The sequence below is a fragment of the Natator depressus genome, chromosome 10 (assembly GCF_965152275.1).
Source record: "Natator depressus isolate rNatDep1 chromosome 10, rNatDep2.hap1, whole genome shotgun sequence".
In the NCBI taxonomy this organism is placed as follows: Eukaryota; Metazoa; Chordata; order Testudines; family Cheloniidae; genus Natator; species Natator depressus.
Window position 1 is genome coordinate 61,236,171 of NC_134243.1, and position 17,180 is coordinate 61,253,350.

Below are 17,180 nucleotides of genomic sequence, written 5' to 3' on the forward strand. Positions count from 1 at the left end.
TTTTCCAGAATTATTAGTCAGCTCTTCTACTGCCATAAGCAGTTAGTACTAATTATGGTGTAAATTCACGTGTATCTGCAACTCTTTCTTAACATATCTCAAGGTTCAAAAAAAAGCCCATACACAGAAACTTCTTTTGATATGACTACAAACATGCCAAAGAGCCATCAGATTCCTGAGCTGGCATGTGCTATGCCAGTCAAGAGATGGACAGCGTTTTCTACTCAAGCTGGGGACACTTTCTTTTCTTTTAGACTTCTGATTTCACTCTTGACTGTGGGTGGTCATACAGCATGTCACTCCTTCCTCACCTACTGAATAATGGTGATTTAGAGGGACAGAGTTCGGCTCTGTCTGGTGTCTCCATAGTTGGGTTTTACTGATTGCCATTATTGTTCCTGCAATTCCTCCTTAGACAGACTGTTGACATCAAGTTATAGCTTGTGCAGATCCTCTAGATGTCATGTATTTCTACTTCCATTTTTCATAAGAATGGCCATACTGGGTTAGACTCGTGGTCCATCTAGTCTTCTGACAGTGGCCAATGTAGGAGGCTTCAAAACGAGTGAACACAACAGGGCAGTTATTGAGTGATCCATCCCCTGTCATCCAGTCCTAGCTTCTGGCAGTTGGAAGTTTAGGGCCACCCAGAGAATGGGGTTGCGTCCCAGACCATATTAGCTAATAGCCATTGATGGACCTATCCTCCATGAACTTATCTAATTCTCTTTTTGAACCCAGTTATACTTTTTGCCTTCACAACATCCTCTGGTAATGAGTTCCACAGGTTAACTGTGCCTTGTGTGAAGAAGTACTTCCTTTTGTTCGTTTTAAACCTGCTACCTATTTATTTCATTGGGTGACGCCTGGTTCTTGTGTTCTATGAAGGGGTAAATAATACTTCCTTATTCACTTTCTCCACACCATTCATGATTTTATAGACCTCTCTCATATACACCCCTTAGTCATCTCTTTTTTTAAGCTGAAGAGCCCCAATCTTTTTAATCTCTCCTCATATGGAAGCTGCTCCAGACCCCTAATCATTTGTTTCCCGTTTCTGCACCTTTTCCAATTTTAATATATCTTTTTGGAGATATGGATATGGGTGCCCAGAACTGCACACAGTATTCAAGCTGTGGGCATACCATGGATTTATATAGTGGCATGATATTTTCTGTTTTGCTATCTATTCCTTTCCTAAAGGTTCCTAACGTTTTTGTTCGCTTTTTTGACTGTTGCTGCACATTGAGTGGATGTTTTCAGAGAACTATCCACAATGACTCCAGGATCTCTTTCTTGAGTGGTAACAGCTAATTTACACCACATCATTTCATGGGGTAATTTACTTAGCAGGACACTGGCCTAGTGATACCTCATCTTTATGGATAGATGGAAACTCTCATGTGTAGTGTCATGTAATAGCATTTCTCATGAGATCCAAATGTTTTTTCTCACATTGGCTGCAGCCTTATTTAACTGCTTTTTTATTTTTTTTCAAAATCATGCTTCACAGCAATTTTGTTCTTTTGAATGTTAATGAATAAAGTAATCCACACAGGACTGTGTGCAGATAGAGAGATTAAATCTTCATTAATTTAACCTATTAAAAATGAAGGCTAACAATAGTAAACAGTATCCAAGAAAGTAGAGATAATTTCAAGCCAGAACCCCACTTTTAAACCCCCTCATTTTCTACGGAATTTGTATCTGGAGGTTTTTGTAGTTTGTCACCATTATATACTAATATGTTATAAATGCTTTGTTTGCTTTATAAGTGCATAGTTGTATCTTTTCTAATATCCTTTCTAGGCTTTAAAGGATTAGGGTGCACTCCACAGTAACTGCTTAGTCTTCATTGAAACATGATAAGCTATAAAATATTTGCCTCCAACAAGTTCCATTACAGCTTTGAATTACACATGATGGCCTTTACACCAAGATACCAAAAGAAGGCTAGTTGATTAATCCAAGTGTATACAGTGCAGCTACAGTAGTACAAGAAAAAGGGCAGGAAACTTCTGAATGTACCCAAATCACTTCCTTCTGGTCATTTTTATATTTTACACTCCAGTTTATTGGGTTGCTTAATGGTGGGTCCAGATAAAGAAATTATGCAATATATTGCTTTTAACTAAAGAACCTAACAATAATAGTTTTAAAAAATTAGGAGAAGTTTGCCTGTAGTTAGTTTGTTTCATAGTGAATCTAACCACAAACTTATTTCTTTTCTCCTGTCTCCCCTCCAAACAAGTAAGTAAAAGAGGTATGATTAATTAGACTTTATGCCTTAGAATTAGTATCTAGTTATTTCTGCTTTTAAAGCTCTAGGCTAGATACCTTTTATACTAGTCAGTTCTTTTTAAAATAACCTTTTGAAGGTTAGTGATACATTATGGATGCCAATATGTAGCTCTCAGAATCAAGTAACATGTATATGCCCCTAATCATCCTGTTTCTCCAGTCTTTCTCTCCTCTCTTCTCACAATACCCTTTGCGCCTGACATGGAATGGTGACCCTTCTTGACTCCGCTGTGTTCTTCCTCAAGCAGGAGCCAAGTGAGAAAAAGGCACCGCTGGACATGTCTCTGTTCCTCAAGCTGCAGAAACGGGTTACAGAGCTGGAGCAGGAAAAGCAATCCTTGCAGGATGAACTGGACAGGAAAGAGGAACAGGCTCTCCGCACCAAGACCAGGGTAGAGTGCATCTAGCCAGTCACATGAGGACCTCGTGTTGTTCCCACCTTAGTAACATATAGATAATTTGGCCTGCTGAATGGTTTCTATAAAACCATCTGCTCCATTAGTACTTACTTTGTTTGGCCAAAAGTTACACGCCTGAGTACCTAAATTCAGTCTCCTAAATCCACGTTGTGGCATTTAAAATAAGTGGGCGGATCTTAGAAAGACAAGGGTGAGGTAATATCTTTTATTGCACCAACTACTTTTGGTGAGAGAGACAAGCTTTCAAGCTTTTTTCTGGGCTGATTTTGGTTTATTTCAAAGTTTATTTGGTTTATTATTAAGGAACCCACTATTAAACTCGATGGGAGCTGAGGGTAATCCGTGCCTTTGAAAATCGTGACACTTATATTAAGCGCTCTGACACTTAACACTCTACTTAAACAATTCCTCGTTCTGTTCAGTATTTACCTTACAGGAAGAATCAAGCCAAAGAGTTTGGATCTGAATCCAGACCCGAAGATTATGATCGTTCAGATCTGGGGGATTTTTTTAGGCTTGCCTCTGATTTATAGTCTTGAAATACTTCTAGAAATATGAGTCCTATTTTGGCAACTGATTCTCATTTCCGTTCTGTTGATGGATTTCTTGAGCCTCTTTGCATTTAGTATTTAGAGTAGATCTTCTCTGTCCCTATTCAAATAACTTTACCAGTTTGCCCCTGATTTTATTTATCTTTGATAAGCACAGTAAGTAAATGAAACAAGGCAATGTAAACATACCACACAAAATACTCGGAGGCATAGGGCTAAATACACTGTATTCAGTTTCCCAGGAAGGATAGCTTTAACTCCCATCATGACTGCAAAATGCACATTTTTGTTTTTCTGCCTTGACTTCTGTTAGTAACAGATGAAGGATGGAATTTATTTTTACTTTTGTCTGTGTTCTTTCCTAGGAGGAGGAGGAAAGGCCCCCAATGAGAGGCGCAGAGCTAGAATATGAGTCACTCAAGGTAATTCTGGATAGGAGGCTTCTGGTATTTAAAGGATTAGTAAGAATGTTATCACCAGTTACACTAGCTAGGATAGTAAGTACTATCTTTCCTGCTTCAGGATGTAAGTCAACTGGAGAAAGAATCAGGAAGAACCTCCTCAATAGACATTTTATTGCATAATTGTTCACTGTGAGCTGTAGGAAGGCATGGCAGGGGACTACACTACTGCAATTGCTCCTTACACACAGGACTTCCCTGTAGCTGGTTAAACTGCTTTGTATAATAAATACACCAATGAACCTAGCCTATGGCTTTGCTGATATTGTTGCATATGATGGACCATACCAAACAGACGATCATGTCCCAGTACCATAGTTTGTTTGAGAGAGTCACATGCTGCTAGCATCTTCTGCACAGTGCAGAATCTTGATAGCCCTGCTAGGCACAAGCTGGCTTGGGTCTAATAGAAATTCTCTAAAAATTTTGTGTCAAGGGAAGAGTAGAGGAGGAAGAGATTAATGGACATTTTTCAGTTGAGCCTTTTTAGGGGCCAGCACGGGGGTGTTTCTGGTTTTGTACTTCAGACAAAGGGTAGACCAGTTAGTGAAATCCTTCTAGGCACTGTTCCCTATGGCTAAGAGATCAGGAAAATGGCAGAGATTTTCCCCATAGTTTTAACACTTCTGTCCTGTGGTTCGTAATTCTGTGTAACTGTTGTGGAGGAGTAGAAGGGGTTCTGCTAAGTGATGGGGATGTCTTTTTTCTTTGCAGCGTCAAGAACTTGAATCTGAGAACAAGAAGCTGAAGAATGAGCTGAATGAGCTGCAGAAGGCCCTTTTGGAGAAGAGCTCTCCAGAGGTGACTGCTCCTGGTGCCCCTGCCTACCGAGTCGTCCTGGATCAGCTGACCTCCGTAAGTGAGGAACTGGAGGTACGCAAGGAAGAAGTCCTCATCCTGAGGTCTCAGCTGGTGAGTCAGAAGGAGGCTATTCAACCCAAGGTAAGTAACAGCCTGCAGATGTCCTGGGAAGTAAAGTTAAATTGCAGCATTAAGCTACTACTTTTTACCTGGGAGTGTTGTGATGATTTTCTTAAATGAGCCAGATCAGTTTTCCTCCCCAGTCTACACATGGTCCTTTAAAGCCTTTCTAGGAGTGAGCAGGGGTTGTTATAAGAACACAAAATTAGAATAGGCCAAAGTGGGAGATTCCATAACTAGACCGATTTCTGGCCTACAAGCCAATCGTTTTCCTTAACATATCTCTAGTTAGTCAGACCAGGGCTGATTTATTGACATTTGGCCAAGATCTTCAGAAGATGATTATTCACATGAGAAATTGACAAAGAATGTAACTTAGCCCTGGTCTACACTGGGGGGGGTGGGGCGGGCGGGCGGTCGATCTAAGTTATGCAACTTCAGCTACGTGAATAATGTAGCTGAAGTCGACATACTTAGATCTACTTACCGCGGTGAGTCAACTGCTGCTGCTCCCCTGTCAACTCCGCCTGCACCTCTCGCCACAGTGGAGTACAGGAGTCCACGGGACAGCCCTCGGGAATTGATTTATTGCATCTAGACTAGATGCGATAAATTGATCCCTGCTGGATTGATTGTTGCCCGCCGATCCGGCGGGTAGAGTAGACATACCCTTAGAGTTTGGTTTAACTGCCAACAATATTTCTTTCCCTTGACTGCTAAATGCATGCTTAATTGTTAACTTTATTCAGACAAAGTGTTAAAGCCTGGATGTATTTAGAAGTTGGCAGCAAAAATAATTGAAGAGCATTGATTGGAATTGGAATTGGAATTGTGTATTTCTGTTGCAGAAAACTCAGAGCACCTCCCATCATTTAAATTAGTTACTCTGCTAGCAATGCAAAAATCACTGTCAACTGCTTGTTGGTGCGATTCAACTCGAGTGGCACTAGCCCCTTATGAATATTTAGGTCAGTTGGCAAACTTACCACACTTCCCAGAAATCCTCCTATATTCCCCCAGCTCATAGTTCAGTAGGAGGTAGCAGGAAATGTTTCCTCCAGATCTAAGTCTGGGCATAAATGATCACCCTTCTTTGTTTCCAAGTTGCAAGAAAGGGTCAAAAGGATAATTTACAATGTTGTGCCTATTCCAGCTGAATGGTTAAGTTACCATGTTATCTTAACAAGAGCAATAGGTACCATCAGAGTCCCCTTAAGTACATATCTTAAAGGAGAATAAAACTGTAGTTCTGATGATGAGATATTTAGGATCTTTCACAATTTCAAAAGCAGGACTCAACTTGAAAGTAATATCTCTTTAACCTAAAAACATTAGGACTTTTCAGATAACACCAAACAAGTAGACATGATAATTGGATTGGAGAACTGAGCCATCCAGAGCTTGGTAAGCCCACCAGGAACTGAGTATGCGTGTTACCTTTTCCCCCTGCTACTGTAAAGAGATGTTTACTGAAAGTATAGTGAAAGTCTGTGATACAGGTGGCTGTTCATGTCTTAACTTTTAACATAATTAGTTATAAAGGGAACAAAACCTGTTAGTGGAATATTTTAAATATTGTAAATAAATCCTAGAATAAATTGTTCCTAACAAGAAGATGCAGGTGTGGTCTTCACACCTGTCTGAGTACAAGGGAAATAAAAAGGTGACCAGTGGGATGGACAACGATAAGTTTGCAGATAATTTTTGATTGTTAGTTTGGACAGCTATGGCAGGAACAGAATTTGCTGATTAATTGTTTCTCTTCCTTCTTGCTTGCCGATTTGATTGCCAGGAGGATAAGGTAAACATTTTTTCACTGCTGTAAGCCAGATTTCTTACAGGCTAAAAACGTCATCAAATACGAAACACGTTTGAACTGTCACTTCAATAGTTCACAAATAACTTTGATGTATTTGAAGTTCAGTCCTCATGCTTTGGAGAGATCTTTTCTCATTTCCTAAAGGAATAAGAAAAAAATTAATCTACAAGTTCTTTAAAACAAGTATAATAACAATTTAGAGCTAAGGTGATACTGGCAGGTTATGGTAATTTAAAGATTAAATTAAAAAACCCTGAAATTTATGCAGTCAGTTGAATAAATGTATTTTATCAGAGGTGTTTGGGGAGTAAGAGCAGCACAGTTCCAGGGGAAATTGGGAATCAGATCCCTCTTTAGAGATGGTAATATTACAATTATGTAACTGTAAATCGCACATAAGAGTCTGTGATGTGAAAAATTACATAGCTTTATAGTGTTTTTAGTGTTGTAATGTGTCAAAGGTAACATACGCATGACTTAATCCAGAGCACTACAATCTAAAAATGTTTGGCAGGAAAGGCCGAAAGTTATTGGATTAGAAGTTTTAGGTGAGAGGTACAACACACAGAGCTGAGAAGAACATAGTTATGTTCCATACATTTTGTTTGTAATGAAGGCCTTTCATTCATATATTACTACAACTATACCATTTATGGCAACCCTGGAGATATGAGAGTAAATAGTATTTATTTCATCAACACAAAGATCAGAATATGCATGTACAGTGTGTTGAAGCTTAATTGGGTTGTCAGAATTATATGAGTTTTACTTCAAAAATGTAGAATAACATCATAGTTGTTAAAATAATTTTTTACATTTATGGTTTTGCAGTTGGAAAAGGTTACTGTCGGCTGACAAGGAAGCTGGCAGTAACTGTGTGGAGCTCATGTGCTTTGTCACTTCTCATGCAGTAAGGCTCAAATCTTGCAAAACTGCCTGTGCAGGCTAAGTCTGAAATACTTAGTAGTAGCCTTGCTCAGAGACTTAATTATTGTGAGAGTGAAACAGAAATGTCAGGCTTTAGGTTCTGGTATCCATTAAAGCCATGCAGCTTCACGACATTATCATCCATGTAAAATGACATAAAATTAAAAACAACTTGGCATATGAGGTTGGAGAAATCAGATAAAAATCTTACTAAGCTGAAGTGAAGAAAAAGGGAAAATGCAGCAGCAAAAATTGAACTATGTACATTGAACTCTGTGTTGAACAAATCAGGTGATGATGATCTTTTACTTGCAGAATTTGCCAGTTTACATTACTGCCAACTTTCCAAAATAACCTTTAAAACTGTGTAAAGGTGGAAATGGAAATTATTTGCAAGGTTCCAAATATGACAGGGTTAATGTTACCATTTCTGAATCATAAACAGCAATAAAATATATTTGTGAATTGAATACATCTTTTGAAAATTTTGTTGCTTATATTAAAAAAAATTATAAGACCATTCATGAGAATTCAAAATAAAATGTGAATTCACTGTTTCATGAGGTTTATGTTGTTCCTTTTAGATGGTGGGCAGATGAGGAAAGGGAGGTATAGGCACACACACACACTTGGTAGATAGAGTTAGAGATAGAGATATTTCAGTGTGTTGTGAGGGGTACATTTTAAAAGATACTTTGTCTGTATGGCAGGTAGAGACAATGTACCAAATTCTGTTACCCCTTCTCTCCCAAGCAGAACTGTTCATTTCAGTGGGGGTTACACAAGGAGTAAGGTGCTATTCAACTTGAGTAAAGGTTGCCAAATCTAGCCCTTCATTAATTTGGAAATGTTAAACCTTACCCTGGAACTGTTTTTTCCCCACAGAATACTATGACAGATTCTACAATTCTCTTGGAGGATGTACAGAAGATGAAAGACAAAGGAGAAATAGCGCAGGCATATATTGGGCTAAAGGAAACAAACAGGTATGTTTTGTATTTATTTTGCTTATCATAATAACTTTGAACCCACTTTTGCCTCACTTATGCTGTACCATACTTCGAGTTGCATCAAGATGAGACTAAATTCCCTAAATGCATTTGTATTTGAGGTTTCATTATTTTGCTGGGTAAGACTGCTATTTTCAAAATTCAAATTAATATTCTAAATACTAAGATATAAATGCAAAATCAAGCTTCCGGGGGTTTCCATCATCCATGCCTGTAATTGACTCTGGAGCTAAAATTACCTTTGTATGATTACCTCTCTTTTGGTGTGTGTGACATTCCTCTTGTCTCTGGTAACATTTCACTAGCACTTGTCATAGCAATGTATAATTACGCATGTTTTGTAATAGTATGAAATGCAGTGAGCGACACTGGTCTTTAACATTCAGAACAGAATTGCTCAGTTAGTGAAACTGCAATCAAGTTTATCAATGTTTTACTAAGTAGCTTTAGAGCTGTATAGATTAAAATGTTGTGTCTCGTGTCTGCCTTTCATAACTGTAATTTAACATTTACTTACCTTGTTAATGTGTCCTCTCATCATCATCATGTATCCCTTTTGTGTTTTGTATTTTTTAAATATTTTGCTTGGAAGACAATCTCTTCAGGACTATCATATGCTGAATGAGGATGGAGAACTATGGCTGGTTTATGAAGGGTTAAAACAAACCAACAGGTTACCAGAATGGGGTTTTCTTCATTTTGCATTCTCTCTTCTTACTAACTGTGCCCCCTGCTATGGAATTGCTTTAGCTGCAATGTTTCTTATGCACTAATAGTTCAGAAATAATTGATCATAATCATTTTCTAAAAAGAGTAGAAGAATTACCCAAAGTCTGGTCTGTGAACCGTTCTATCTACCAAGGCATGCCATTAAAAACTTAAGATGGCTGTAACAATGAAAATATGATCCAATACAAAATGTGTACACTGAACAGAAATGGACAATATAAAACACCAGCAGTTCTACAACTGAAATGAAAGAGACTTTGTAACTATATGTTACTTGTCTACCTTCGTGTTGTGTCTGGAAATGTTTTGACATATTGTTTTTCAGTTTGAAGAAGTACATGATTTAATTGATTTTTAATGCTATTATTTAAATAGCTTCTGTGTACTTTTTATTTTCTTTTAAAGTTTTTCTTGTCGTCTTTCTTATTTTGTCTGACGATAAGTAATTGTACACAATCATCTTGGAGAGGGCAATGCTAAAAGAAGTGTCCATTCAAAATGTAACTTTCAAACCTAGAAAGAATTTTTCAAATGATAGGGTGGTGTGCAAAAGTATGTGTACAGTCACTGCAACACCTGAAAATGTGTGGGCAGACTGCTAGTTGGGCATTTAATTGGCCAAGTGCACACAGCATCTTGTAAGCGAATACAGTCACTCATTCATAGCATGTGTTCATCTTTCAGAATTTTTGTAGAATGTCCATAGTCTTCCATTTGTGATAACCCATTAGTTTTGCATTGTTTTTAATCCCTATACATTTACAGAACAGTAGCTACCAAAACAGATACTTAGTAATGAATGCTATTAACTTCTGTAATGTCTTTCCTTTTCTTATGCTAACAAATCCTAAACCTAATCTTCTTTTGTAAGTCTGCTAAGCATTAACTTAGAATAGCGAATGTAATGCAGAGAGGGATGGAGAGTGGTCATTTTGCATCTTTTGTTTCTTGTCCTAGCGCTATATAGTCAACAAGCGTTAGAGCAAGAGGCAGAGAGCTTTTTGTAAGGTAAATGACTGTTTGCCTTCACATGCTTGTTCAATGTAGCTACCAGCTAACTTGTCTGCCTTATTCATATTTAAACCCTGAAAGTGTTTCTGATAGTGCCAATGTCACTATTAATGCCATTTCCTGTGTGTACATACCCCAGAGAGTGAGTCATAGCACTCAAAGGGTACATCTACATTGCACCTGGCTTTCAGCAGCCGCTAGTGGTGTGTAGGGTAGATTTAGCCTTATACTGCCCGACAAATATGAATTCATTCACACAGCACTCATTTGAAGTAAGCAACTAGGTATTCTCCCCATTTCACATTTGGAGAATTTGAGACATAAGTGATTTGCCGAAGATCAAAAAGTGAGTCAGAGGTAGAGCCAGGATTAAAACCTAAATTATTGGGTCCTAATCCTGTGCACCACTCCCTAGCTCACATTTCTAGCACACGTAATAATCCTCTATTAAATTGTCTAATGCATGCTTAAATATTGAATCAGGCTGATTTGTGTTCATTTGCAGTTCAATGTTTTGGTTTCTCACTGAACAGAGTTAACCTGGAAAAAGATTTCTCTGTTAATACCATATGGGCCCTATTTTAAACAAATAAAGCATCTTTAAAATCTTATTTGACCTATTTAAACTTGGAAAATGTTCTTGGCCCCCATAGAAACATCACTAGACAAAAGAGATTTACGGATATGTTACGTGTTATGGCATGTTTTCAGTACTACCAGTAAATAGTACTTGCTCAAAGACAGAGAAGATGCAAAGCAGTATCAGCATTACTGTGCTGTTTGATTGTTTGATAATTTAATCAGAAGGCATATTGAAGGGTTTAAAGAGTACTCTGCATTTTTCATTTTTCCTTGCAAGTCAGCAGCTAAATATCTGCACAGCAACTAAAGCTTTAGACTCCTGGTGAGAGTTTGGGATGTTAATGCTAAGTGTCTCGCTCAAATCTTGCTGGGTTTTTATAGGCTCCTAGAATCTCAGCTTCAGTCCCAGAAAAAGAGTCACGACAATGAGCTGGAAGCTCTCCGGGGTGAGATTCAGAGTCTGAAGGAGGAGAATAACCGCCAGCAGCAGCTTTTAGCACAGAACTTGCAGCTGCCCCCAGAAGCTCGGATTGAGGCCAGTCTACAGCATGAGATCACCCGGCTGACTAATGAAAACTTGGTAAGGGAGATACTACTGCAATGTAAATGCTAGGAGATGTAGAGAGAGAGATACAGAGACACATGTACTGCCACCAGTTTTCAAGTGGGAAACTCCCAAGGTTAATTGCATGTTTGCAGTAGATTTTTGCAGGTAGGGTAATACTAGAATAGATGAAATGACAAAATTCATGCTGTTGTGGTATAACATTTCAGCCCCATCATATGAAAGAGGAAATATCTCTGGTATGATTTTCATTACCAGCTCTGTGCTGGAGGTAACTTTTTAAATCCCCTGTTACAGTTCCACCACCAAATTGAAAGGAGGATTGGGCTAATTATCTGACATCTGATGCCCCCGCCCCCTTTTTAAATACTGTAAATCATCTCTAATAGGAAACTGTTATCCCTGGAGTTTATATGTAAACTTCTGCAAAGTATTTGCCCTGGAATGCACAAAATTACACAAAGTGTCAGATGTTTTTAGAAAAACTCTGGGGGGAAGATAAACTCCTAAGTGCCTTAGAAAGTCTCTATCTTCCTCATTCCCACCATCTCAAATTACATAGGTCAAACAAGGCACTATATTCTCTGTTTGTTCAGTTTATGTTGGAGGAACAAACATTTTCAGGAAGTCTCTTGACCAAATGGGGTTAACTCCCTCCTTGGTTATTTGACAGCATTTTTGTACGAATGAAAGAAGAACAGATTCCTTGGCCTGTCACTCTCTTCTCTTCAAGCATATGCTTCCAGGCATACAGGGTTCATAGCAGATTAATAGGGGAATTTTCTCTGGGAGCTCCATACTGACATATTGCTGGCACACTGTCACTCGTTACCCAAAAATCTTTCTCCTGTAGTGTTCTTTACACAGTAAACTGAGTTGTGTTGCTTTTAAGAAGAAAGGAAGTTTTCCTACCTGTGCTCGGACACCGGTGGCCCCCTATTCTAAACAAAGTGAGAGATGTTCTTTCCCATTTCAGTATATCACAGCCATTCTTAATATAGGGTTATATTTGTAGTGTCTGAGGTTTTGACAGAAGGTGATGGGCTGACGATAGTGGTCTTGGAAGTAAGTTTACGATTGAAGGCTTTTTACTAATTTATGCCAGAAATAACCTTACCCCACTGGAAAAATTAAATGATAAAAAAGCTTTTCTGTCTGTATAGCTCCTCTTTTCAGATCCTTAGTCTGTATTTTGGTATCTAGCTACCTTTTAGAGATTGCTACTCAATGGATTCTAGCCTCCTAAGCCAACACATAGTCACATAATTCCATCCCAGAGGAATTTCCTTTTCGCATCCAAAGAAGGGAATATTACTTGCCACATTTAGACTCATTCTTTAGGAATCTGTTTCTGCTGTTACAGAATGCCAGGTTGACTGCATTTTTCTTCTTTTCCACTACCTGTTGGGTAAAGTGGGAAAGAATTAGCAGCATTCCTTGATGTGAACTAAGGATCTCCATGTTCACTACTCTCATAGTCAGTAGTATTAGTGGGGTTTATAACCTTCTGACATAGGTTCTCGTCTACTCTTACTCTCACTGTTATATTATTAGTGACATTCATAAGAATTGACTCTTTAATAACTAGCACTAATGTCAATTCATCTAAATCAAACATTGTCTATGGGCAAATGGAGGGAACAGCAGCAGGACATAAAACCTAGCCTACCAAAAAAAAAAAATTAGCTTCTTAATCTTGTTTTAACCTGACTTGGTTTATACAGTGTTTGCTGAAATATTAGGGTCTCAAAGGGAGGAGAAAAAAAAATCTGTACCTATTTTTTCAGTTTTATGAGGAGTTGTATGCAGATGACCCCATGAAGTATCAGGCGTATCGGATTTCACTTTACAAACGGATGATTGTATGTAGATCATGTTTCTCTGTTGTTTTGTTTGCTACTTCTGGAGCACTAACTGAAGAGCAAGCTGGCTGCCTTTTCCTCTCTCCAAGGAAATCCTCTACAGAGAGCTTCACCATGTCAATTTTCCCCCCACAGCTTTTGTTGTCAGTCTTTAGTGTCATTTGTGTAATCTTAATGTCTCTTTTTGACGCAGTTTGTTACTAATCTGAGTCTTGTAGCGTGATCAAAGCAGCCTAATTTTGAATATAAAATTACATTTTAGGATCAAAATTGGCATTCTGAACATAAAGCTTGTGATGCTAAAATACTTAGTTTCCAAATTTTCTCTTTGCTAAAAATTTTAAAGGTGAAATATTAAAATCTGATTCAGGAAAATTGCAAGTTGGTCCTGCAGAGACTGACTGCTATATATAGTGCCTACTAAAATGAATAGTCCTATTGAAGCCAGTGTTTGTTAATAGGACTACTCACAGTTATTCATGTTAGTGAATGATTGTAGCATTTGGATCCTCCTATGAAACTGTGGAATCGACTTGTGATAAAGGTGGTGGAATCAAAATACTCTACTGAATAGTTACTTTGTTTACGTTTTTTAATTAAGATTTTTACAAAGAGCAAAAACAAAGGCGAAAACAGGAAAATAGAAATTCATTTATGGGTTTCCAAATGAGTGAGAGGCTCACAACTACTTATTTTGTAAAAAGAAAAGGAGTACTTGTGGCACCTTAGAGACTAACCAATTTATTTGAGCATAAGCTTTCGTGAGCTACAGCTCACTTCATGAAGTGAGCTGTAGCTCACGAAAGCTTATGCTCAAATAAATTGGTTAGTCTCTAAGGTGCCACAAGTACTCCTTTTCTTTTTGCGAATACAGACTAACACGGCTGTTACTCTGAAACCTACTTATTTTGTATAGACGAACTATAAAAGTGTCTTTTTTGTTTGTTTGTTGTGGTGCAGAAATCAAATCCCTTGGTTGAGCTTTTGAAAGCAGCCTGGTGGATTTAGACACGCATCTTTCTTTAATTTTAATAAAAAAAGTACTATATCTGGAGATAAGGGAGTCAATGGGAATTTTTTGTTAGCTATTTTATCCACTGCTTTGAATATGAACGGCCGCTCTGTCCTATTGGCTAACAGACCTTTAACCTGACTCCTGCAGTTTCATCACATTTTAGGTGGTAAACTCTTTGGGGCGCAAATATCAAGGCCAATTTTATACCTGCTTCCCACCAACTGTCAAAGACCTGTTAATATTTTCCACAACATTTAGAGAATGATAGCATCTCTGATGGGTGCTTCTGGTTCAGAATGTACCTGCTACCTTTGCCTCACATTCCCATCAGTATAATAAAGAACCAAGATTTATTGAGTGTTGGGCTTTTTTTTCAAATGCTTTCAAACCCTTAATCTGAAATGGCTTTTGAGTTTTTCTGTGTTAATGTAATCTTCAAAGGCTTTCCACAAATTATTTTAAACTTTTTATTGATATTTTTTAATCAGCGCCGCAGTGTGCATTACAAAATTACAAGATGGCAGGTCCCTTTTCCAAAGCACTTGCTGTCTAAGGGCTTGTCTAAACAGCAAGTTAGTGCACAGCAAGTGCAGTGTAAATCTACAGTGCACTAGCCTGATGTTCACTAAATCACCATGGGAACTCCGCTACTATGCACTAAAAGTTCCATAGCTTCAAACAGCAGGAAGTCAAAGCGTACTGTGAACTTTTAGTGCTCAGTAGCAGGGTCCATACAGCAACTTAGGATATGGCAGGCTAGTGTCCTGTAGATTTACGCCCCAGCTTGCTGCATACTAACTCTTGGAATAGTCATGCCTTAAATAAGAGATAGCACAGTGAGTGTATTATTATTACTTCTTCTTATTTGTATAGTGATTGTACTTAGGAGCTAGTCATGGACTGGGACCCCATTGTGCTAGGCGCTGTACAAACACAGAACAAAAAGATGGTCCCTGCCCCATGAGCTTACAGTCTAAGTAAATGTGATGACAGCAGGCAGATGGTGATATGGCAGAGAGAAAGCATGAGGGTTACAACAAATATCATGTGTTTTATAAAGCTGAATTTGAGTCTTGTACTCCCCCCCCCCCTTGAAAAAAAAACCAAAAACAACAAACCTATTCCATTTGTGAGGCTAAAGGCAGGCCTGAGGGCAGGAATAGAGGGTGCAGAAGTTGAGGTTAGCAGTGTAATGGGAAGCCTTGAATAGATGTGTTATTATACAATCTCTTCCACTCACCATAATCACTGACCAGGATATGTGGGCATCCGCAAAATATATCTGCATAAGAGTTCTGCCTCCATCACGCTGCAGCTTGACAATATGTTTGATAATGTTTGGCTTGAATTTTAGGCAGTGTACAGGCTTGCAAATTTCAGCCAGATGGTGGCATTTCCTTTCAGCTTTTCTCGCAGTCCCTTTTGTAACACTAATAGTGTTAGTCTTGTCTGTTTCACATGTAATAACATTTGTCTAGTACCTGAATCTTATCTCTTATTTTAATGTACAGGATTTAATGGAGCAGCTTGAAAAGCAGGACAAGACAGTTCGCAAGCTGAAAAAGCAGCTGAAAGTGTTTGCTAAAAAGATTGGTGAACTTGAAGGTATTTATAATGTTTATGTGTGAGAGAGAGAGACTTGTTCTAACTCCTGTTGAACTCTTCGGCACCAAATGTTTGTATGTCATTATTTAGTAAGGCAATGAGTCTTAAGCAGTGTAAGCCAGTTATCTTAGCATAGAAACTGAAGATCTACTGAGAGGTCTGTGTGCGTATTGAAGGCAGCGTATGATCCTCTATAATGATGTCTTCTAAAGTAATAGTTAATATTGATTGTAGCCTTTATTTTAAATTGAATGAATTGATAGTTCTGTGGTAAATTACAATGAGTCCGGCTCCTGTTGCTAGAGATTAAAGATAAATAGGATAGAGATTTGGAGGCTCTAAGAACACATGAAGAATGAGGACAGTAACAACAAACAAAGTTTAAAAGTAAAAAAAAAAATCTTGTTTGTTTTTTAAGTTACACTACATACCAGTTTACGCAACCGGAGAGAATCCATGCACTGACCAGTCCCACATCCATACTCACATACACAAAGATTTCATAGAGTTGGGTGGATCTCTCAACAGGTAGCCATCGAGACGGGTGGGTGGTTCCTGCTGGGGTCATCCTAATGAGGTCTTCCAAGGGTCTTGGCACTTTTACCCAACCAGGGAACGTATTTTATATTGTTGTTCTGACCACACCTAATACCTTATGCATATGCATGAGGGTTCAACCCTCTTTTCCTTATCTGTACTTCTACACCCCATGAATATTGGGGTGCCCCATTTTACATAGGTGGTCATCTTAGTTCCCCTTATTCTCATTAACATCTATGCACAACAGGGTCCATGGTAACCTGCAGTCAAAGCAGGACATACCATGATGTTACAATTAGGTGCCTTGAGGTCTAGACGGGTACATTACAACATGTTTCCCATAATATAACCTATTGGCTCATTCTTTTCAGTAATCTTTTAACCTTACTGGCATAGGGTTAGTCATAGGTCACCCACTAATGTCAAGTGTTCTTAAGCCTAAGGCCTAGTATGACTAAGCTAAAATCTTACAGGCCTCAGCCTGTGGGCCTTGTGTTCCAGCCATGCTTTACATATATACCTAAAATACACTTATCCTAAATACCTGTGAATCTTATGCTTCTGTAATCCTACAATTTAAATCTATTTGACATACATTAGCTATGAAATAGCATATGAGTTGACCATAACAATAAATGAACTAATTGGTTACATGGTATAAGATGAAGAGGGAAAAATGGATGGATGTTTCACTGAAAGGAAAGACCAGGTTGATTGCAAAACACCGTACAGTTTGTGTTCTCTATTTACCCAACATAATATGCATTTTTTTGCCAAGAGGAAACTATTTCTGAGGAGGAGCGTGGTAAATATAAATGTCCCACTTTATTTTGAAACGTGAGCTTCCCTAGCACTAACAGAG

The 17,180-nt window shown here is 38.3% G+C and overlaps 1 protein-coding gene and 1 long non-coding RNA gene across 4 annotated transcripts in view; one reads left to right on the forward strand and one right to left on the reverse strand.

Moving 5' to 3' along the window:
- Nucleotides 1-17,180, forward strand: part of MYO5A (myosin VA) — a 124,671-nt gene that overhangs the window by 85,227 nt on the left and 22,264 nt on the right. Inside the window, exons 25-31 of one of the 3 annotated variants that reach the window (XM_074966325.1) lie at nt 2,547-2,693; nt 3,637-3,693; nt 4,447-4,674; nt 8,285-8,385; nt 11,113-11,311; nt 13,084-13,158; nt 15,685-15,778. In XM_074966325.1, coding sequence (XP_074822426.1) covers nt 2,547-2,693; nt 3,637-3,693; nt 4,447-4,674; nt 8,285-8,385; nt 11,113-11,311; nt 13,084-13,158; nt 15,685-15,778 — 901 coding nt within the window. The remainder of the gene's footprint in view (nt 1-2,546; nt 2,694-3,636; nt 3,694-4,446; nt 4,675-8,284; nt 8,386-11,112; nt 11,312-13,083; nt 13,159-15,684; nt 15,779-17,180) is intronic. The other 2 variants (XM_074966323.1, XM_074966324.1) reach the window with 2 other exon arrangements.
- LOC141995259 (uncharacterized) overlaps nt 5,069-17,180 on the reverse strand; it is a 39,337-nt gene continuing 27,225 nt past the window's right edge. Inside the window, exons 2-3 of the long non-coding RNA XR_012641284.1 lie at nt 12,616-12,697; nt 5,069-6,610 (exon numbers count right to left, since the gene is read on the reverse strand). This is a non-coding gene — a long non-coding RNA (uncharacterized LOC141995259). The remainder of the gene's footprint in view (nt 6,611-12,615; nt 12,698-17,180) is intronic.